Source organism: Zosterops lateralis (genome assembly GCF_965231275.1).
Source record: "Zosterops lateralis genome assembly, chromosome: 31".
In the NCBI taxonomy this organism is placed as follows: Eukaryota; Metazoa; Chordata; class Aves; order Passeriformes; family Zosteropidae; genus Zosterops; species Zosterops lateralis.
The window spans coordinates 2,052,352-2,076,417 of NC_139791.1; the positions used below are offsets into that span (position 1 = coordinate 2,052,352).

A 24,066-nucleotide genomic window follows, 5' to 3' on the forward strand; every position below is an offset into this window, starting at 1 on the left:
ATTTAAGAGGCTTGAGGAACATCTGTCCCATCACTGGTGGGATGTGCTTTTGGGTGGTCTCCAGCAGCAACTGGTATACTAAATGCCTTAGTCCACCCTATAGTGGTGTTGCTTATTCTGGTTAGTATAAGTTTAGTTTTATCTGTTGTGATGCTTGTTTGGAACTGAAGGATGCTACGACGAATAGCAGCCTTAACCTCATTATCAAAAGCGTATGGCTTGGTCTTGAGAGACACTAGCTGTACAGATTGGATTGATGAGAAAAACTCTTTTGAGTAAAAGAATTTACTCACTTTAAAAAGAGAAGTGGGGAAAATGAGGCATTGAAGACTGTAGTCAAAATAGATAGTGCTGAGATAATGTAGCTAGGACTTCCCTTTTGCTAACAGAAGCCGGACTGAAGGAACTGATAAGGAACTGATAAATCATGAGAACTATCAAACTAGGCTTTTGCATCCTGAATAATCAATAGACTCCATGAACACAATACAATCATAAATCAAACAGTCCTGGGAAAAACAGGATTTAGCTGTCACGAACACTAAAGGTTAAAAAGTCAAGGGAGGAAGACCCATCTTACTTCATCATTTTGGGACCCCACCCCATTAAAAAGACCACCGACCCATTTCAAAGAACAAACTACGCATGCTTGATGGCTTTTTGGGCTAATTACCATACGAAGCGGGGAATGGGAGGTACCAGAGTCATGAATATGCATTTGTAGTTTGTGTATTCAATACTCCTGTAGATAAAAGACCCTGTGATGATCTGTAAATTGCGCGTGTGTTTCTGGGAGCTATCCCGCATGCTGCCCGGCGTCGTAATAAACATACACTTTCTAACTTTAAACTGTTAGAGAGTCTTTGTCCGTCATAGTTGGATATTGGTATTAGATCAATGTCCTTAGTTTTTTAATAAATCACTCTGGCTCCCTCTCAGCTCAGCCCCTTCTGCCATTCTCACCTTTGCACAGCCCTGGCTGTCCTCTCCAGGGGCTGACAGAGCTCTGCCGCCTGCGCCAGGAGCAGGGCAGCCCCAACCTTCCAATGTTCCACTGGCTCTGGGACACCCCAGCGCTGGCAGCCCCCAACATTCCCTGCCTGGAGACGCTCCAAGGGAAGTGTCAACAGCTGCCGCCACTCACCACAACCCACCGGCCGCTGAGCAGCCCCGGCCTGGGCCCCTGAGGATTCCTCTGCACACAGCTCGGACAAGGGCCCTTTGCCTTCCCCCAGCCTGCACCAGGCAAGGGTCACATACACTTACACAGCTCTGCCCTGACAGGCAGAAAGACTCTAAACCTCAGAGACAAAGTGAGTTTTAAAGTAGGTGTGTAGTTTTTTTGGCCAGGCATATGGAGGATACCTCTGCAAAGGCATACGCACCCCCTTGCTCCCTCATGTTTTCTTTTAACCTTGAGGTTGTTACATATGTATCAAATTTCACAATACACCTGTGCATATTCATTCCTTGGCTCCCCCCTCTGTGCTTCCTGTGTTAATCGCCTTATCAGTCCTTTTCACCTGTGCCGTTGTCTCTCGAGGTTGTCTTGGGTGTCTCAGGGAAGAAGAAAAACAGTCTTCCTCAGAGATGTACTCCTGACCCCACTGCCCTGTACATGCCCCCCAGTCCTCTGGCCACAGTCCAAGTTACAAGGCCAGTTCTATCTGGTTCTGGGGGCACAAGGAGCCTCTCTGTCTCAGTATCTCTGGCAATCCCATACTCCTGTCTCCTGTCCATGCAATTACCCTCTCCGTTTCCAGCGATTCAGCCATCCCCACAGAGCATTAGCTACCATCCATGAGTCAGTGTAGAGATAGAGCCTCGGCTATTTCTCTTGTTCAGCAATATCCAAAGCCAGCTGGACAGCTTTAAGCTCTGCAACCTGACTCGACCCACCTTGTCCCTCGGTAGCCTGTGCAACTTGTCGTGTGGGGTTCCAAACTGCAGCTTTCCATTTCCGGTTAGCACCTACAATTCGACAGGAGCCATCAGTGAAGAGAGCCTATCGTCTTTCAGTCTCTAGTAGCTCATTATATGGTGGGGCTTCCTCAGCACGTGTTACTTGCTTTTCTTCTTCTTCAGACGATAATCCAAAATTCTCACCTTCTGGCCAGTTTGTTATAACTTCCAGAATCCCAGGGTGATTTGGGTTTCCAATACGGGCGCGCTGTGTGATGAGAGCAATCCATTTGCTCCATGTGGTGTCAGTGGCGTGATGCATGGAGGGAACCCTTCCCTTAAACATCCACCCCAGCACTGGTAATCAGGGTGCAGGAAGCAGCTGTGTTTCAGTGCCAATCACTTCTGAGGCAGCTTGAACTCCTTCATAGGCGGCCAAGATCTCCTTCTCTGTGGGAGTGTAGTTGGCTTCGGAGCCTCTGTAACTTCGGCTCCAGAATCCCAATGGTTGGCCTCGAGTCTCCCCAGGCACCTTCTGCCACAGGCTCCAGGACAGACCGTTGTTCCCAGCTGCAGAGTAAAGCACATTCTTCACATCTGGTCCCATCCTGACTGGGTCAAGGGCTACTGCGTGAGCAATCTCTTGTTTGATCCGAACAAAGGCTTGTTGCTGTTCAGGGCCCCAGTGGAAATTGTTCTTCTTGCGAGTAACCAGATAGAGAGGGCCCACAATCTGACTGTACTCAGGAATGTGCATCCTCCAGAAGCCTATGGCACCTAGGAAAGCTTGTGTTTCCTTCTTGTTGGTAGGTGGGGACATGGCAGTGATCTTGTTTATTATTTCTGTGGGGATTTGGCGACGTCCATCTTGCCACTTGACTCCCAGGAACTGGATTTCTTGAGCCGGTCCCTTAACCTTACTTGGTTTAATGGCAAAACCAGCTTTCAACAGAATTTGGATAATCTTCTCTCCTTTCTCAAAGACCTCCCCTGGGGTGTTCCCCCATACAATGATGTCGTCGATGTACTGCAGATGTTCTGGAGCCTCACCTTTCTCCAGTGCAGCCTGGATCAGCCCATGGCAGATGGTGGGGCTGTGTTTCCACCCCTGGGGCAGTCGGTTCCAGGTGTACTGCACACCCCTCCAGGTGAAAGCAAACTGGGGCCTGCACTGCGCTGCCAAAGGAATGGAGAAGAAGGCATTGGCAATATCAATGGTCACATACCACTTTGCTGCCTTGGACTCCAGCTCATATTGAAGCTCTAACATGTCTGGTACGGCAGCCCTCAGTGGTGGCGTGACTTCATTCAAAGCACGGACTTATGCACAGGCCATATTGGGCTGTTGAAAGGTGAATGAGTCTTACTGACCACCCCTTGGCTCTCCAGTTTACGAATCATCTCATGTATGGGAATTACAGAGTCTCTGTTAGTGCGGTATTGGTGGCGGTGTACTGTTGTTGTGGCAGTTGGTACCTGTTGTTCTTCGACTCTGAGCAGTCCCAAAGCAGAAGGGTCATCTGAGAGACTGGGACAACCTTGATTCTAGATGGGCTTCTTGTGGTAGGTGTTCCTCTTTTCAGTTCACGTACCCAGGCTGCTAAGGAGGAGGTGGGTTTTCCATCCCACTTCTTCATGTCTTCTCCATGCTCTCGAAGAAAAGACCAGAGGTTACCTCGTGGTGTGTATCCTCTCTCTCTGTCTGGGGGACGCCTGCTCCTAATGGCAGAGACTCTCATCGGCTCTGGTGAGATATGGTAAATTTCTTCCTTAAGTTCTTTTAATTTCTGATGGCCTTCTTCAATCAAGCTCCGGACTTGCTCAGCCAGTCTTGTTTCCATAGACGAGACATGGATACGAACTGGGGCGGCGACAGTGTCCTCGTAAATTCTTAATTTATTAGCCAAGACACCCACCTTGTCCTCACCTTCCCTCCATTGCAGTGTTGCCAGGTAACGTGAGTGCATCTCTGGTCCAAGCCATGCAAGTCTCAGCCACATCCGTGATGTGCACTGGACATGATCTGGGTTTTTAGGAAATCTCTCGTCTTCTGAAAAAATGATCTCCAGCACAGCCAATTCCCTCAGGCGTTGGAAACTTTGTTCTATTGTGCTCCATTTGCCTTGGTGCACTTGGAGGTCTTCTTTACAAAGGTATCTGTCTTTCACACTTGTTAGCAGTCGCTGCCAGAGGCTGAGAGGTTCTTGGGTTTTCCCAATCCCCTGGTCAATGACCACATCCCGGGACAGCGATCCCAGTTGCCTGGCCTCAATTCCATCCAGAATGGTGTCATTGGCTGCAGCGTCCCAGATGGGGAGCAGCCAGGTCAGGATGGACTCGTTGGTCTGGCGGGTGAATTCCCTTCGTAGGTCACGCAACTCACCCAGGGATAGAGAGCGAGTAATAATCTCTATCTCTGTCTCCTCTGCTGGCTGCGAAGGTCCTGCTGCATCCTCGTCAGTCACTACGCAGACTGATTTGCTCCTTGACTTCTTCTGAGTGGTGGCAACTGCTACTGGTTTAGGTTGTTCCAGTTCAGTGACGGTTTGTGTGGAGATGCTGACAGCACCTTTGGTTCTCTTTTCCTCTGTGACAGTCTGCGTAGATGTGGACACTGTTGCCTCACTTTTGGCTTCTTTCTCCTCTGTGGTGGTCTGTGTAGATGAGGACACTGTTGTCTTGCCTTTTGGTTCCTTTCTCCTCTGTATCAGTCTGTGTAGATGTGGACACTGTTGATTCACTTTTGGCTTCTTTCTCCTCTGCGATGGTCTGTGTAGATGAGGACACTGTTGTCTTGCCTTTGGTTCTCTTCTTCTTTGTGATGGTCCGTGTAGATGCTGATGCTGTTGTTTTGCTTCTCTTTCCCTCTTCCTCTTCCTTAAGAACACGCTGTATCACACCAGGTAGTGTTTTGATCCTAAGCATGGTACGGGCTGTGCAGAGAAGAGAAAGCAGGACTAACAACAGCATCATACTATCTTTGGTATCAAGAGGGTACTCAATATTTTCAAAAACTGCTGTGTTATGCCTGAAAAGCTGGAAAAAATCATTCTTTACTCCTCCCCACAGGGGCTGGGTAAGATTGTTGAGGCCCCAGATGTAGCATCTTAGACCAGAAAACGAATCCAAAACTGGGTATATATTTTGAATGCTGTTCATTGCCTTGGAGTTTATCAATCAATGGACATAATAGACAAATAAGGCAATTTTAGTACCATACCCTGGTCTACACAGGAGCATTAAGACTGGCAGATAGTGCCCCATGTGTGGAAAAATATAGAGAGATAGGTATAAGACACATGTAAGCATGTTGAGCATCATAGCAAACATGTGTCTTCTCAAATACAAAACTGTAGTTCTGACTTTTCTCAGTGCCTCTGCCGCACTTTAGGGGCCAAAAAATGTTGTGGTTTGAAAGCAAAACGAATGAGAGGCTCCAAGTCAGAGATATAATTTAATAAGAAGAAAGGTAAAAAGGTAAAAATAAAATAAAATAAATGCAATAACACAAAGGACCACTGACAGAGTGAGAATACAACCTGAGCAGGATGGTGGAAGCAGTCCAGGTGAAGTGCTCTTCTTGAGGCAGTAATCCTGTAGAAAGGTCTGGGAGCTCTGGTCTTCTGGGAATTTAGTGGGTAAGTGCCCATTGCACTGTCCTACATACCAGCTTATATCCAGGTGAGAATGCTTGGCTCCTCCCCCTGGGCAGAGCGTATCACAATAGGATGAGGAGTGTGAAGTGGATCCTTGATGGCCCATTAAACAGAGATAACCCCTGGAGGGAGTTACCTGTGACTCATGGGCCATTAGCAGAAGACATCTCAAAAGTCATTAGCAGAAAACACCTCAAAGGCCATTAGCAGAAAAGGCAGGGGGCTTGGGAAAACACTAGCCCACCTGGTTTCAACAGTTCATGAAGATGGTGATAGAATAAATACTTTGTGTACATCCTACACTGCAGCCCAGGACAAGTGGGACAGAAGACTCACAGCTCATGGAAAAAAACTTTCTGTGTGACTTCAGAGGCCACAACAATCCTGAGTGGTTTCTCTCCCATCTCCGAGGCCTTCCTGGCCCCAAGGACTGATGGCATTTGTGCTCCCTCAGGTTCATCTCCCCACACCAACACCATGGGGGTGCTCAGGCCTGCTCTGGGCACTGCAAACAGGGGCTCCTGAGCCAGTGCTGCCATGTCTGTGTCTGCAAGGATCCTGCACCTGTGTGAGCTGGGGGAGAGGCCAGGGCTGCACAGGGGGGATGTTGTTGGCAGGTGCATGAGGACGCTCTGGGACGCTGCCCTGGGGTGCCCAGTGCACTGGGGATGGATCAGCCCCTGCTCTGCTGCTCCTTCCCATCTCCCCCAGGGCCCTTGCAGAGCCCCAGCCATGCTGTTTGTCCCCTGCCTGCCCACGGCCACCCTGGGGCTGCCCACGGGGATTTTCTGTGCTGAGCATTGGCCGGGGTGTGTTCTGGAGAGAGCCTGGGCAAGGAGCCTGGAGCCCCCAGGCCCTGCCCTGAGGCATCAGCGCTGCCTCAGCAGTGCCCATGGCCTGTCCCTGCTGCAGCCCCGGCACTGCCACCCCCAACCCTGTACCCGGCCCCGAGAGCCCTCAGGCCCTACAGCAACACCAGGGCCAGGAGGGCGGCGGGGCAGGGCCACGGGAGCAGCACTGGCAACACCAAGGGCTGCTGCTCCTGGGCACAGCTGCTGTGCCAGCCCTGATCTGCCCCCAGCTCTGCACACAGACATTGCTGCTACAGCTCCAGAGAAATGAACAAAAGGGGATCTCTTGTGAAAACTTTGCTGGAACATCCTTTAGTTCATTTGAAGCCACCGAGAGCACAGCCCCTCATTGATAGAGTCTGTGGCCACAGTGAAGATGGAGAGAAACAAAATGGCAAAAACCATCACAACTTTTTATTCTAGAAAATATTTAAAAAGTAGAACAAAGAAAAAGAACCTTCAAAATTTAACCAACAAGAATTATCAAAGATTACTTTTATTACAAGTGATTTGCAGAAATGGGCAACACGTTTAATGTTTATGAAACTGTCCAGTGATCAGTGTCCACACTGCAGCCTTGAGCTCCTGGTTCCTCAGGCTGTAGATCAGGGGATTCAGGGCTGGAGGCACCACCGAGTACAGAACTGACAGGGCCAGATCCAGGGATGGGGAGGAGATGGAGGAGGGCTTTAAATAGGAAAAAAAGGCAGTGCTGAGAAACAGGGAGACCACGGCCAGGTGAGGGAGGCAGGTGGAAAAGGCTTTATGCCTTCCCTGCTCAGAGGGGATCCTCAGCACAGCTCTGAAGATCTGCACATAGGAGAAAACAATGAACACAAAACAGCCAAATGCTAAACAGATCCCAACTACAATAACCCAAAGTTCCCTGACTTTGGAGTGGGAGCAGGAGAGCGTGAGGATGTGTGGCACTTCACAGAAGAACTGGCCCAGGGCATTGCCATGGCACAGGGGCAGGGAAAATGTATTGGCTGTGAGCACGAGAGCATTGAGAAAGGCAGTGGCCCAGGCAGCTGCTGCCATGTGGGCACAAGCTCTGCTGCCCAGGAGGGTCCCGTAGTGCAGGGGTTTGCAGATGGACACGTAGCGGTCGTAGCACATGATGGTCAGGAGGAAATACTCAGCTGAAATGAAAAAAACAAACAGAAATAGCTGGGCAGCACATCCTTCATAGGAGATGATGCTGGTGTCCCAGAGGGAATTGTGCATGGCTTTGGGGACAGTGGTGAGGATGGAGCCCAGGTCAGTCAGGGCCAAGTGGAGCAGGAAGAAGAACATGGGGCTGTGCAGGTGGTGGCCGCAGGCCACGGCGCTGATGACGAGGCCGTTGCCCAGGAGGGCAGCCAGGGAGATGCCCAGGAAGAGGCAGAAGTGCAGGAGCTGCAGCTGCCGTGTGTCTGCCAATGGCAGCAGGAGGAAGTGGCTGATGGAGCTGCTGTTGGACATTTGCTGTGTCTGGACATCCCAAACTGGAGAAGGAGAAAAGACAATGACAATTGAGGAGACATTTCTCAGAGAAAAGACAAAGCCATTTCACATTGACCACTCCTTGCCACTAAACACCTCTCCCTTGTCTATGTCTAGCAGAACTTCCTTCACATTCGTTGCTGGAGTCCTGAGTGCTGCTGGCCTGTGTTCACTGAGGAACCGGACCTCAACCTGCAAGACACCTGGGAGTCAGCCCTGACCCCAGTCAGTGCAGGGGAACAGTGAGGACAGGGGCCAGTCCTGCTGTTTCAACTTGGACAAAGAATCTCCTCCTAAGGCACGGGATCTGCAAGGGCAAAGGGATGGGGATTGCAGGAGTGGGAACAAGAGATTCTGGTGCACCTGGGGAGAACAGAGAGTCCAGTGAGGCAGGAGGATTGTCTGAGCCTTAGTGCATACTGAGGGGAGCTGCTCTGTCCCTGTGACCTGTTCCCAGCCGCCCTGGACTTGCACCTTTCTGAGCTCCACTCCCATGTTACCCTGGAAAGGCAGGAGACCCTGCTGAGAGCAGAGGGATCCCTGGCACACAAAGCAGCTCCTGCCTTTCCCAAAGTCAGGCAGAATCAGCTCATTCCCAGCCTGCCCTGCCCAGAGCTCCCTGGGGCAGAGGGAGCTGGGACACCACATTGCTGTGCTCAGCCTGCACAGGAGGAGCCCAAGGGCTGGGCCTGAGCCTGCAGCTGGAACTGCCATTCCCAGAGAGCCCCTCAGCAATGCCAGGAGCACCTGGGCAAGGCAAGGAGAGAGAGAGCCGGGCCCTGAGGAAAAGCCTTTCCTTGCCCAGCCCTGCACAGCCCCTCCCAGGCAGCAGCAGTGCAGGACAGTGGCCCTGAGGGCCTGGTCAGCAGGGAATGGGCACATGGCAGGAGAGATGCCCTTCATCTCTGGGGCTGCTCTATCACCCCAGGAGGGGACTGAGGGCCCGAGCCCCTGCGCTGAGGGCTGTGCTGGCTGGGAGGGGACACAGGAGCTGTGCTGCTCAGGGCAGTGTGTGCCCTGCAGGGCAGGGCTGGCAGGCGCCACATGTCCCCTGCAGCTCGGCTTCCCTCAGCACTGCCTCCCTCCCTCCCTGCCCACGGCTCTGCTGCTGGAGCTGTCCCAGCCTGAGCTGTTCCTGTGGGCCCGGGCTCCTTCCCTGCCAGTGCTGCCAGAGCCCAGCCCAGCCCCTGGGCCAGCTCTGCCCTGCAGCTGCTCGGGGCTGCAGGGATGAAAGAACAGCTCCCCCAGGCCTGGGCACCATGGAAAGGTGATGCTGGATGGATCTGGAGGCTGGGGAGGTGGAGGCACTTTCAGAGATTCCCAGGAATCCTCAGTGTGATGGTTTCAGAGCTTCAGCCCTTGCTCTGCCCTGCACACCTGAGTTTCCATTCCCACCAAGCTGAGTCAGGGACAAGTGGGAGCACAGATTGAGGAAAGCAGACACCAAAGCAGGAAACTCCTGCCCTGAATGAGCTCATGACAAGTCCACTCAGAAATGACCTGGGCATGAGCTGGAGCTCTGAGCAGCCCCGGCCCACACAGCACCCTCTCCACAGCAGCAGGACGTGCCCTGGCAGGAGTCATACCTTGCAACCACTGCTCCTCTACACCATCCATGGGGAGCTCCCATGCAGGCTGAGAGCTGCCCCTGGCAGGTGGCAGATGCCCTGGCCTGGCCAAGAGCCCTCAGGGCTGCAGCACCTGCTCTGCACCACAGCCCTGGGCAGCCCTGGCTGCAGCCCCAGCCTCAGCCCCTGCAGCCGTCCCTGGCAGCAGGAGCCGTCCTGCCCTGTCCCTCTGACGGTGCCCAGGGCAGCCCCGCTCTGGAGCACATCCTCCCCCAAAGCAGAAAGGGCAGCAGAGCCATCCTTACAGTGCTGTCAGTCCTGTCCTGGGTCAGCTTTAGGAGATCCCTGCAGCCACAGACTTACTGTGTCAGAAGAGCTGAAGATTTCTTAATGAAGAAGCTCAGAATTTTCAAAAGTCATGAAGATTTCTCTGTGAATATTTCCAGGATTTTTCTTCCAGTTTCTTTAATCCTCTGCCTGCTTCACTACTCTCTGTTACCCGCAGGCAGAGCCCTCAGCCCTTCTCAGGTGGGAGAGGAGCTGCTCCTCAGGAGAAATGTCTTTTTGAAGCTCTTCTTGATTGCCAGGATGTGCCTCTGAGCCAGGAGCCCAGCCCAGCTCAGCTGTGCAGACGGAGTACAAAGACTTTAATTACCCTCTTGGGGCTTTACTGTTGTTTACATTCAACTCAGTCCCTGAGAGAGGCTTCAAAAAACTTCTTAAGAACTCAAAGTCAGATTCAAACTCCAAAGTTTCCTAAAGTTTTAGTAGGCCCATTGAAATACAACTGAGAAAGTGTCCCCAGGTTCCAATGTGAGCAGAACACTGCAGGCAGCAGTGACAGGTGGGGACAAACAAGGCAAAGATGTCTCTCATGCGGAGCAAACCTACATGTGTTTCAGGAATGCCAAGGGCCAAGGCCTGAACCCCAGCCCCTGCCAAGGCACATCCTGTCCCTCCCTCAATGCTCAGGGCTCTTCCCAGGCCACTGGGATGTGGGGATGTGCAATGCCAAGGGCAGGACCATGGGGCAGCCCCTGCCAGGCTGCTGAGCAGGGCCAAGGAGGCAATGAGGCCCCAGGGCTGCAAGGGTCACTTGTCTCCTGCTGATGGCTCAGGCCCAGGCCCAGCAGCCATGGCCCAAGTGCTGCAGGAGTTGGCTGTGTCAGGGCCTTGCAGCTGCTGCCCATCCCTGTGCCCTGTGCAGCCCAGGCTGTCCTACGGTGTCCATGCCCTGCGCCTCTGTCCCTGCAGGCTGTCGTCATCCCCCGGCTGCCCCACCTGGCTGGGCCCTTCCTTTGCTGACAGCTCTGCCTCCTGCCTGCCTCTGCCTGGCCACACAGAGCTCTGGGCTGCTCCAGACTCCTTCTGGGAGACGTGTTGCACCACAGCCCTGCCCTGGGAGAGAAATCCTTTTTCCCTTGTGTCCAGTCTGGACCTCTCCAGGTGTCCTTGGCATTAATTTCTGCTTTTCTTGCCATTGTCTGCTATATCAAAATAATCCACCATCTCTGAAACCACCCTTCCATTCCACCCAGGGGCATTCCTTGTCCTCAGTCTCCACTGAGCCCAGATCTCTTTTGTCTGTATACTGTGGCCATGTGTGTCAGGCCATGGGGATCTGGATAAGAAGGATGGTTCTTTTCCATAGGATGGAAACCACAGAACCCCAGGGTTCTGAAGGCAGATGAGAGGCACTTACCTGATGCCAAAGCAAGCCAGACCTGTCTGTGCTTACAGCTTTTTTCTGAAAGCAATCCTTGGATTTGTGGGGCGTTTTGGAAGTGAAATTCCATTTCAGCTGTGGGTGTCTGGACCAGAATGACAATTCTTCTCCACAGTAAGGAAGGGGCAGGCCTCCAGTGTTTCCAAGGCTTATTAGATTCAACTCCAAAGTGGCCAATGACAGCCAGACCTGTTTGTCTTGGCTGCTTTTTTTCTGGGAGCAATACTTAGATAGGTGTAATTTGGGAGGCCAAATCCCAGTTTTGTCCATGGGCATCTGGACAAAAGGACAGGAACTCAAAGTGCCAGAAGTGTGTCTTTGCTTCCACGAGGCCCTGCAGTGTCACAATGAGCTCTTGGTTCCACAAGGCTCTGCAGAGCCCCTTGATTCAACAAAGCCTCAAAGTGTCATAATGGTCTCCAGGATTCCATGAGGCCCCACAGTGTCACAAGGCCACCTTGGTTCCATGAGGCCCTGAAGTATGGAATGGCCCCTTGATTCCATTGGACTCCTCACTGTTATATGAGTTCTTAGTTCCATGGAGCCCTGCAGTGTCACAGTGGTCTCATTGGTTCCATGGTGTCACACAGTGCCACCATGGCCTCGTGGTCCCATGAGGCTGTGCAATGTCACCCTGGTCTCATTGGTTCTATGAGGCCCTGCAGTTCCACAATGGCCCTTTGGTGTCACAAGGCCTTGGAAGTGTCACCATAGTCTCAGCAGGTTCTCCCACTGGTTCACAATGGCCTCCTTGGTTCCATGATGTCCCATCATGTAACAATGGCATCCTTGGTTCCACAGAGTCACAATGTCCTCGTGGTCTCATGGAGCCCCATAATGTCACTGTGATCCCCTTGATTCCATCAGGCCCTGCTGTGCTACAATGACCCCTTGGTTATACAAGGCCCTGCAGTGTCACAATGGCCCCTTGGTTCCAGTGGGTCCTGAAGTGTCACAATGGGCTCCAGTGTTCCATGAGGCCCCACAATGTCACAATGGACTTCTGGTTCCATGAGCTTTACCACTGCCAACAACAGTCTCCTTGGTTCCACAGTGTCACAATGGACCCTTTGTTCCATGAGGTTCAGTAGTGTAACAGGGACACCTTGATTCCATGAGGTTCTGTGGTGTCACAATGGACCCCTTGGTTCTGTGGCCCTGCTATGTCACAATGGACCCGTAGTTCCATGAGGTTCTGTAGTGTCACCATGGTCTCTTTGGTTCCACAAGGCCCTGCTGTGTCACAATGGCCCCTTGGTTCCATGAGGTTCTCTACTGTACACAGATCTTACTTGGTGTGGGAAGATGGATTGTAAAGAGACTAGAGATAGTGCTGAAGGCAATCTCACCACTTATAATGCAGCTGTATTGATTACCAAGAGTGGGAACATCTTTCCCCTAATAGATCCCAGCTATGTCCAGTGGGTTAGCTGGTTGAGGGTCAGTTGGAGTCTGCAGGCGGTGCTGTGAGGAAGAAGGGTCAAGCAGGCATGTGACAGACAGAAAAGGTCAGGTGGTCATGCAAGGGACAGGAAAGAGCCAGTCCTGCAGAAGGAAGAGAGCAGGAAGAGAGCAGAAAGAGAGAAGGAGTCAGAAGGCTCCGTGGAGCTGCCCATGGGTAGGGTACAGAGAGAAAGGTATGAGACGTTTTAGATAATAATGGAATGATGCCTGCATCAGTTGTGACTCCACCATCAGCTGGTGCTCCCTATGAGGATTGGGTGACATTGAATGGTGACCCCAACGTGATCCTGGCAGATGACTACAAACCTAAGAGCAGTAAGATGGTAGAGCCCAGCTGAATTGAGCCAGGTGGACCAGGAACCTGAAGAACTGAACGAGGCAGACCAAGAGCCTGAAGAACTGAGCCAGGTGGACCTGAAAGCCTAAAAGCAATGTAGGCAGCCCTGAGAGCCTGAGAGTTGGGGTGACTTATGAGACACCGACCTCAAGGTATGGCCCCAGTTTGCGGATCCTAGGGCGGCACGTGCCAGTGCTGGCGGCAGCACCGTGGAGCTGGAAGGGGCGGCAGAGCTCTGAGAGGTGGAGTCAGAGCTGCACAGAAGGAATGTGAGAAAAGCTTGGAGTCACCAACTAATGCAAAAAAACCCCAAACAAACAAAAAGAAAAAAAAAAAAAAAAAAAAAAAAAAAAAAGAAGAAAAAAAAAAAACCCAACAAAAAAGGAGGTGACCAAACTCAAAGAGAAGAAATGTTATGAAAACAAGTATAGAACTGTGTGATCCCCTCACTCAGAGGGGCCACAAGTTGTGACATGGATGTGGACCCTCAGAGGACAAGCAGGCAGCAGCAGGTGAGAATATAGAAAGCTTCCTTTTTTTTCTGACTCCATCACTTACATACACTTTTTACAGAAGGCCAGGATTGGCCAAAGAGGGTTACAACCTCATGACCTAATTGGTCATTCTTACTATCAATCAAGTTCTCCTCTCAGAGAACTATGCAAAAAACATAGATAATTTCTAAAAATACATATAGTTTACATCAAGCTCTATGAGAATCATGCTGCAAAGATTCAAACACTTGAAAGCAAGAAAAATCAGGGCAATATATGTCCTCGGTTGACAGTGCTCTCTATCCCATATCGTGGACTCTCTTGTTATGTCTAACAGCTGTCCCTGCTTTCCTGTTAGCTGGGCGGGCACTGTCTGCCCCCTCAGCTCTCTGCTTGGCTTCTGGCTTTCAGGCGGCTGGTTCCGCTTTTTGCTGCTTGCAATTTCTGCTTTTTTTTTTTTTTTTTTTTCCCTTTCCTTCTTTCTCTTTCTGCCGCCTCTGTGCCTTTGTTTGTTTGTTTGTTTGTTTGCTTGTTTGTTTGGTTTTTCCCTCTCCCTCTTTTCCCCTTCCCCCCCACCCCCCCCCCCCCACCTTTAAGATTTTGGACCGGCACCAGACCCGACCTGACCTGAGAAGTCTGAGGATCTCCGGGGCCCGTGAAAGAAGCTCTGCGCCCTCCCCCTCACAGTAACCTGAGCTTTTTTCCTTTCTTTTTTTTCCCTTGTGTCGGGGGGTGTTTATTCATTTGTTAATAAACCGGTTTTTTCCACTTTGTTCAAGAGATTCCTTCCCAAACCCAGGGCTGGGGGAGGGGTGGTAGGGGTTTTGTTATTAGGGTATTCCTTTGGAGGTTCTCCCCTAATTCAACCTAAACCAGGACACAAGGATATTGCCTTTACTCCAAAGTGGGGGGTCAAGAAACAGATACCTAAAAAGGACATTAGACATTGAAGACAGAGCTCAAAGAACTGTGTAAGGACTTGTGATAAGGGGTGCAACTACATCAAATAAAGTCAAAGGAAGTGGGGATAGCTCATGAATACATAATATGTGTGTGCAATAAACTTTATTCATTCCATGCTCAATGCACTCGAATGGTGAAAGGATTGCCCAAGTGACCAGCACACTGTAATAAAGAACACCTGCTTTCAAATACTCAAAACTGTGTTTAACAGTTTCTGTCCAGTGGATTTCAGTACCAATGGTGTCCTTGACTCCATAATGTCCCACTGTGGCAGAACATCCCCCCTACTACAGAAGAGCTTATCTGCAGCTGGTGTGACAGCTCCAGACATTCTCTGCCCCATGTGAAGTGATGAGACAACCTTGGCCAGTTAGTTGTTATGAGCCAGGGAGTTATTTCTTCCTCTGGTGCAAGGAAGAGAACTTCCAGTATACAACTGGGTGTCAGAACAGATAAGGGGATACAAGCCAGAGATTTCTGACTGAAAAGGCACTACTTTGACAACTATGAAAGCAATACAATTTCCAACAGAGGTAGAAGCTTCCTACATATACTCTGGAAATGTGCAGGGACTTCTCCAGCAAGCTTAGATGCAAACTCTGTGGATACTTTCCCAGGGAATTGAGAGAAGAATTCTAAGTGTACGCCAACACCAACTTGATGGTAAGTTACATTGAATCCTAATCTATACTATTTCTTTGCTAGCTGTAATATGGGTACCTTTAGACTACTAAGAATTATTTTTGTTTTATTCCAGTGTTGTACCTAGTCTGTTAAATTTTTGTCAAATAAATAATTCATTTGGTCATAGGCCTAATCTACCATTATTAAGAACCTGAAACTGAGAGCAATCTGGGGTGCAGGCTGCTCCAAACAGAGCTACTGCCAGAAATGTGAGTCAAAGGCAGGACTTGTCTAAGCTCTCTCTTTCCATTCACAACACCCACAGTTTCACAATGGCTCCTTGGTTCCATGAGGCCCCGCAGTGTCACAATATCCCATAGTTTCCATGAGTATCCCTGCTATCAACCATGTCCTTTTTTCCATTGCGGCCCACAGTGTCTCAATGGCCCCTTGCCTTTATGTGGACATCCTGTGTCACAAGGGCTCCTTGGTTCCATGAGCTTCATAGTGTCACCATGGTCTCCTTGTGTCCATAAAAACTTGCTGTGTCACAATGGACCCTTGGATCCATGAGCTTCAGTAGTGTCACCATGATCTCCTTGGATCCACAGTGTCACAATGGACAGTTGGTTCCATGGGACCCCAGAGTGTCATAATAAACCCCTAGTTCCATGAGGTTCTGTAATGTCACCATTGTCTCCCTGGTCCAATGAGGCCCTTGAGTGTCACAATGGCTGCTTGGTTCTGTCAGTTTCCATAGGGTCAACAATGGCCTCCTTCTTTCTGCAGTGTCATCATGAACTGTTGGTTCCATGAGGTTCAGTCTTGGTTTGAAAGACAGGAGTCTGCTAGGGAAGGCAGGAGCCTCCCTTGGGACAAAGAATATAAACCCCCTCCCTCTTAATAATTATAATTTAGAAATTAGGAGGGTCTCAGGTAAAATGATATGAGAATAGGAATAGCAGTTCTTTACTAGCATGTCTAACAAGGCAAACAAACAACAATAACTGTGGCAACAACAAACAGACCCAGCCCCCAGTGAGCCCTTCTCGGCCGCGGGCAGTTTCCCCTTTGGTGCAGTTCCGATCACAGCCAGCAGGGGCGCTGGTGGCTCCCGGTGGGCGGGACAGGTGCGATGATTCCCCCGCGGCTGCAGGGGGCGCTGTGGCGCGGGCGCGGGGAGCGCGCGGGAATGGCGGCTTTGTCCCAGCCGGGAGGGATGGAAGAGAGGCCTCGCTGCACAAACCCCTGGGGCTGCTGATCCCAGGGCCCTGGCAGGACTCTGGGGAGCAGCAGGCTGGAACGGCAGGGATGAGCAGAAATCCTGGGGCGCTGGACGAGATGTATCAGACACTCTGCGGCGATCGCTGGGACTGCGGGACGTCCCAGCAGGGCAGGGGGTGCAGGGCCCAGCAGCAGGAGAAAGGCAGCTCCCAGCTGGGTTGTAGCAGTGGTGGGGAAATTCCTTTTCCCAAGCAGCAGCTTCACCATTCTCTTCCCAAAGCCGAGAGTGAGAACCCCCAACTGCCCCAGCCCCTTTCCTTTACCTGCCTCTCTACCTGTGGTATGTCTGTCTGTCTGAGAGAAACTCCCAAAAACTACAGGGGTGAAACCAGACACCCTCCATCCCTGAGGCCTGGCCACCTCCCCCTGTCTCAGGCACTCTGCCATCAGTGCGTCTTAGCATCTCAATATGAAAAAAAAACATAAGTAAAAAGGAAAGAAAAAGGAAGAAAAGGAAAGAAAACCCAACCCCCAACAGGTTCCTAAATGTCACTGGTCTCCTTGGTTTCATGTGGCCCCGCTGTATCACCACGGCCTCTTGGTTCCATGAGTTTCTGTACAGTCAACCATGGTTCCTTTCTTCCAATGATGTCCTGCTATGTCACAATGGACCCTGGGTTCCATGAAGTTCTTGAGTGTCACAATGGTCCCTTGGATCCATGAGGTTCCAGAGTGTCTCCATGGTCTCCTTGGATCTCATTGTCATGAAGGACCATTGGTTCCATGTGGCCCAAAGTGTCCCCATGGCCCCTTGGTTCCATAGGTTTTAGACTTGTCTTGGGTTTTGTAACTCCAGAAGGGAGGGGGGTAACTGCCTTCTCTGATAACAAGCCAGCTGTTAATACCGAGTTGAGCATTGTTTCTTATCTCTGTTCACTCTTCCACCACCCCCATGGAAATATCTTCTGTTAATGGACCATTAAAGCTCACCAATGACATGACACATTTCATCATCCTATTGTGAGATACTCCACCCAGGGAGAAGGAGCCGAACCATTTCCACCCAGATAAAAAGGAGCCACAAGTGTCACCAGGCACTCTGGTGTCCCCACGGGACTTCCAAAGGAAGACCTTACCCACTTCTGGACCCCTGGCTCCACAGGACCATCTCTGCATCCAACAGGACACATCTGCCACTCCAGGAGGGTGACTTTGGACTGTTTCCAACACCCTGACCAACAGGGTGTCAGGTTGTATTTCTGACTCTGTCAGGGTTTTCTGGGATTCCTTGTTTCTTTGCTTATTCTTTTGTACTACAACATTTGTCTTTTTAATATCCCTAGTAAAGAACTGCTATACCTATTCCCAAAATACTTGCCTGACAGCCTTTTAATTGCAAATTTATAAGAATTTGGAAAGGGGGAGCGGGGGCTTGCAATCCAAGGGAGAATCCAATCTTTCCTGGCAAATACCTGTGTATTCAAACCAAGACAATATTGTACCAGTGGACTCCTTGGTTCTATGAGTTACCCTGCTTTTAGCAGTGGTTTCTTTGGTTCCAATAAGCCCCTTATTGTGCCTCAATGCACCCTTGGTTCCATGAGGATCTGGAGTATCACAGAGGCTCCTTGGTTCCACGAGGCCCCACTGTGTCACAGTGGACCCTCTATTCCAGGAGGCCCTACAGAGTCACAGTGGATTCTTGGGTCCATGAGGTTCCATCATGTCACAGTGGACTTTTCATTCCATGAGTTTTTGTACTGTCAACAACAGTTTCCTTGGTTCTGCAGTGTCACAATGGCCCCTTGGTTCCATGAGCTTCTGGAGTGTAACACAGTCACCTTGATTCCATGAGGTTCTGCAGTGTCACAATAGAAACCCTTGTTCCATTAGGCCTCCAAGTTTCACCGTGTTTGATTCCATGAGGCACCACAATGTCCCAATGGACCCTTGGATCTATGAGGTTCCATAGCATCCCAATGGTCACCGTGGTTCCCTTAGTGTCACAATGGTCTCCATGGTTCCATTGGGCCCTGCTTTGTCACAATGGTCCCCTGGGCTCCAATGAGGCTGCCAGGACAAACAGGTCTGGCTGACTTGTTTTCCCAAGATCCACCTCTCTCCTCTTCTGCCTTTGGAACACTTGGGCTCTTTGCTTTCCTTCCAGTGGAAAAGAACCATCCTACTTATCAACACAGAAATGGCCGAATGTGGGATTCCACCTCCAAAATTTTCTATATCCAAGGGTTATCCTCAAAGGGTTTCTTTCAGACAAAAGCTGCCAAGACAGAGAGGTCTTGCTGGCTTTGGCCTCTGGTGTCCACCTTTCATCTGCCCCTGAAACATCAGTGTTCCATGCTTTCCTTCCTATGATAAGAACTGCCCTTCTCCTCCAGGCGTTATTGTCCAAAATTGGTATTCTGCCTCTAAAATTCCCTATATCCAGGGATAAATCCCAGAGAAAATCTGCCAGCACCATCTAATCTGGCTGCCCTTGGCCTCTGATTGTGGAGATGTGGTTGCAGGATAAAGGTCTGGATGGCCTTACATTAGAGAACTCCTAGGCATGGGAAGTTCTGCATCAGACAATGCCTAGGCAAGGTCAGCCTGGCTTTAAGCAACAAGTTATGCAATAAACAGGATGCCTACAGTCAGCAGAATAAGGGAGGATGAGAACAAAACTAGATAAAATGCATATATAGCATTTAGATTGCCAACCAATCATGAATTTACATGTATGCCTAACTAATGAGCTGCTTAGAGAATGTATAAATGTGTGCACTAACACAGAATAAATCGGAAGCACCTATTCAATCACAATGGTTGTCGTGTCTTCCCTCCCGGCGGCAAACAGCAATAAATGGTGACCCTGAGGTGATTTATGAGCTGTTTGTGATCCCCAAGCTTCAAAGCTGTGGTCGCCGGGATAGGTTACGAGCCAGGGAAGCACTGAGCATACAGAGAGCTCAGCTGGAATTTACCAGGGCGACCCTACAGAGGGGACCTGCCGCCTGTGCTACAAGCCAGGGAAGCACTGAGCATACAGGGAGCGCAGCTGGAATTCACCAGGGCCACCCTACAGAGGGGACCTGCCGCCTGTGCCTGCTGCCTCGCATCCAGAAAAATTTGATACAAATTAGAAGGGGGGATGGAAAGGCAAGCAGTAAATGACCTACTAAAATGCTTTTTAGAAAAGTGGAAAGTAACAGACATAGATCTGAAAAGGGAACTGCCTGGGCTCTTAGGGTATGGGGTAGCTAAAGGTTGTTTTAAGGATCCCAACACAGCGTTCTGTGTGGAAGAGTGGCGTAGGTTAGGGGATGTGATATGGGAAAATATAATTGATGAGGATAAGGTAGACAAGAAGTTGGCACGGTCCTGGCGAGCAGTGACTAATTGTTTGGCTCAGCATCAGGCAGAGCAGAATGTTGCTCAAAAGGCACGTAAGATACTAAAATGGTCAAGGAACTGGGGATAGGAATCCAGTAGCCACTGCATCGTCCAGGGGGGAACCTCCAAAACCCCCTGAGAGAACTATACAGTTAGGAAAGCAGCATATTGCTCTACCCCCTAGTACAGCTAATGTTTTTCTACCAGCATCTTCTTCCTCTACAGTCCCTTCTGCTCCCCCATTGCCACGCCCAGATCCCTGTCCTTGCAACTCCACCTCCAACCCCTTATTAGAGTCTATTAAGGAAGAAACTGTAGACCCTTTGTCTCCAAGCGAGGAGGAGGAGTTGGAGGAGGAGGCGGTTACGTATCACCATGAGGAGATGATATGGGCAACCACAACCGCACCCCCACAAAAGCCCTGGCTAGCTCCACATTTACCCCAGTCAAGGACTCTTATGTGGCCTGATATTCAGCAAGAGGCAGTTCTTGCTGGAGATAGGCAAGCTGCCGGAATCCTGCATGAAGCAGTAGCTCAGGCCTTTCCAGTCACTTATACCCAACAACAGACCCCCCAGGGAGTAATAACACAGGGTACTATTACTGCCCTGGATTGGAAAATTCTTACCCAGCTGCGTGCTACAGTGAATGAATCGGGTATTCATAGTGAACCTGCTAAACAGTTGCTAAATTATATCTGGGGTGCTAATGTTTTGTTACAAAATGATATTCGAACTATTATGAAAATGATTTTGACCCAGTCTCAGCAATTGCTTTGGCAAGCTCACTGGCAAGACCTGTGTATTACTAGTGCTAATGCACAAAAAGGGCAGGGACATCCCTTATTTGGGGTCACTGCTGAGGAGCTGATGGGAACTGGACCATTTTCTAATTCAGATCATCAAGCTCTGCGAGGTCCTGATAAGCTAAGGGAAGCCATGAGACTTGCTTTAGAAGCATTAGGGACAGTTAAAATAACAGCAGGGATGCCTACCTACATGAATATCAAACAGGGCAGGGAAGAATCATTTGCTCAATTTGTGGATAAGGTGTCAGCTGCCATAGATCAGACTCCAGATGTGCAGGAGTAGATGAAAGGTGCCTTATTACGACAGTGTTTGTTGCAAAACTGTAATCTGGCCACTAGGACAATTTTGGCCTCGCTCCCAGGTAATGCATCTATTGAGGAGATGCTGGAGCGGATGAGTAGAGTCCCTGTTGGGCCCCAGGCTATGTTAGTTGAGGCAGTGAAAGAGTCAGTGGAAGCTGTTAAGCAATTAGGGGAGGCATTGCGAGGAGGGCAGGAGCAGCAAACGCAGGCACTGGCCACCCTGGCACCGCTGCAAGCAGCAACTACAGCGAGAACTGGAGCGCCGAGGGCCACTGTGCGATGACACCAAGAGCAGCCCTGTTGCTGATTTTCTTAAATCAGGAGGCCATGATTTATATCAAGAGTTTGAACTACTATGACTGAGTTCTGACCTGAGGCCTTGATGAGGCCTTGAAGCCTGTTGCGCAGCTAAAATTCCATCAGGTGTGTGGCGCAGCTAGAAAAAGATGCCTTAAGGTGTTTGGGGAAGATAATGGAGATTTGAAGGTTACTGAGTAAAGTACTTAGTAGGCACATGTGTAGCCACCTTAATTGTAACTAAAAGAGTGTGTGTTTTCATTCTTTCCCTTGCTGTGTGCCAATGACTGAGCTATCCAAACTGTAAACTATATAGAAGTGTATAAAAGATGCCATTTCTCTCGAAATAAAGGATTTGCGTAGTGTTAATCACATTGATCGGACCTACGTTTTCTCTGGCCAGTCTCTTTTTATTTATCTAGGTAGCCCTCACTAGACAGCCCTAGCAACAGGAGTCAACAATCTCTCCACCCTGTCTCCTCCCTTCGTGCCTACACCTCAGGATCAGCTGGCCTGGACTTGGCAGCCACAGTGGACATATCTATTAAGGACAATTGCCCTGTACCAATTCCCACTGGAGTAAAGAGACCAGTAACTTATCAAGGACAGTCAGTTCTTGTTTTACTTTTGGGACGATCTTCTACTTTTTAAAAGGGACATATTACTGTGGAATTTATTGATGCTGATTTTACAGGCGAGATTTGTATTTTGGCATGGACACTGTATCCTGTGGTGCTCATTCCAGCTGGCACCCGGATAGCTCAATTGTTACCATTTTCAAACTTGGCTCCGGAACATCGCTCGGAAACACAAAGAGGATACTATTGTTTTGGCTCTACAAGAGGATCATCATGGGCTCACAGAGCTACCAAAAATAGACGAAAGGCAAAACATGTGGGTTACTTGGGCTAATCAATCTGGTCGGGATAGTTTGTGTTTATCACTTGCCACGCCTTCCAATCCATTTCACACTCGTTTAATTGGAAAACAAGAATTTGCGAGGGAAGCGTGGGAAAGTTACGTTTCTCATTGGCAAAATGAGACAACAGCACAACGAGAATATTGTTCTTGGTTCGGCATTCCCAACCTTTTCTGTCAATGGTTAAAAATGAATGAGACGTGGAATACATGATCGTGAAATGATGCAGTATGCAAATCAATCCCTTTCAGAGGTTCAAGAATTGCAATTATTAGGGTCAGCCCCAGGCCAATGGTGTGTTGATTTTAGTTTAAATAAAACGATCTCTACACGAGGGTATGATGTTACTCCTAATAGTAATTGGTATAGAGGTAACAGAACCAAATACTGTGTCAACCAGCTTATGGAGTTAAATTCACTCAAAGAAGCGCGGCAGTTGCCTCAAAGTTATTTTTTGAAATGTGGTGACCATGCTTGGACAGGGATACCCACTAACGCAATGAGAGGACCTTGTTATCTAAGGAAGCTTACCTTGTTTGCCCCGAACATAACACAAGGGTTTGCAGCCACCCATACCGGTGTAGCACGGCGTCAAAAGCGTGCCATGAACCAGTTGAGTCCTGACTGCAATGACAAGGTAAACTTGTGGGATCCCCGAGGAGTGATCGTTGCCTCCATCCTTGCCCCAGGTGTAGCAGGGTCACAAGCCTTAACGCAGTTACGGCGATTGGCTTGTTAGACAAGTAAACAACTAAACATCACATCCAACATTATATCTGATTTGGTAACTGATGTTAGCAGCGACGACAATCTTTATGGACCCTTGATAAAAATTGTGATGACAAAGTAGAATTATGCAGCTCGTACTTTTGCATCTATAGTCCCCGGAGTTGGCACAGCTCATGCATTAGTGTCACTTAATAAACTTGTATGTTGGGCCATAAAGCAAGCTAATGTTACTATGGAGGTCATATCAGCACTCACTCAGGATGTAAACAGCCTGAGACACACGGTCCTTCAGAACAGAGCCGCTATAGATTTTCTTGCTCAAGGACACAGGTGTTCAGAGTTCAAAGGGATGTGTTGCTTTAATTTATCCAATCATAGCCAATCAATACATGCGCAACTGAACTGGTTAAAAAAGCACACAACAGAGATTAAACTTTCACAAAATCCCCTAGATAACTGGCTAACCCAGACTTTTGGTCTAACACCATGGTTAACTCAGCTTTTGAAAGAAGGGCTACGATTTTTTGCTTATGATTTTAATTGTCATTCTATGCGTGAGACTACTGTTTGCTTGCTTTTTTCGTCATCAGTCCCAAGTAACTTGCAACCATTAAAGAAAAAGGGGGAACTTTGGAGGAGATGGCTGAATAATGGTTAGAGGATGAGGGACACAATAGCTCTCAGATTAATCTTGTAATTAGAAGCTAGGACAAGGCCAGCAGTTCCTGGCAGAACTGTTAGAAAAGAACAGGATGAGGGAGAGAAACTGAGATCATGAGAAAAGAGGAACTGAACACTACAAGGCGATATGACTTTTGCAATATGCTGATATAGCATGAAGTAAGCTATTGTTTAGTCACTACCAATCAGGAGCTTGGCTTTTGCAATATGTATGAGCTGATTACTTAGATTATAAATGTAAGCGAGGAAACAAATAAAATTGAGCCTGATTGATCAACATCGGTTGAGTCAGTCTCCCTCTTTCCAACATCTATCATTTGCTTGAGGCCTCCAGATCATATCTTTGGAGATTTTTGTGTGCTTTTAATGCCTTTTCAGATAAAAACATCATGGTTATTGTCCAGGAAATATTGAAATATTTTTATAGGCCTGCAGTGGCAGAGAAAGGGGCATCACCTTTAAAATGGTCAAGAATAAATTAAAGTTGGAAATAAGAAAGAAATATTTTGTGCTGAGGTTGAAAAGATGAAAACAGGTTGTCTGTAGAAGTGAATGCCCCATCCTAAGAAGTGTTCAAGGTCAGGAGCTTTGACTATCTGTTGCAGTGGTAGTTGTGCCTTCCCACAACAAGGGGGTTGCAGTAGA

At 49.3% G+C, this 24,066-nt stretch overlaps 1 protein-coding gene across 1 annotated transcript in view; it reads right to left on the bottom strand.

Annotated features, from left to right (window-relative positions):
• Window positions 1-6,940: 6,940 nt before the first annotated feature.
• The window catches only part of LOC310920738 (olfactory receptor 14A16-like), a gene marked incomplete at its 3' end in the record, with an annotated part of 59,641 nt that continues 42,515 nt past the window's right edge, over window positions 6,941-24,066 (bottom strand). The window contains exon 2 of the mRNA XM_083880797.1: window positions 6,941-7,896. Within this exon, the coding sequence (XP_083736923.1) occupies window positions 6,941-7,873 (933 nt within the window). The 5' untranslated portion in view covers window positions 7,874-7,896. The remainder of the gene's footprint in view (window positions 7,897-24,066) is intronic.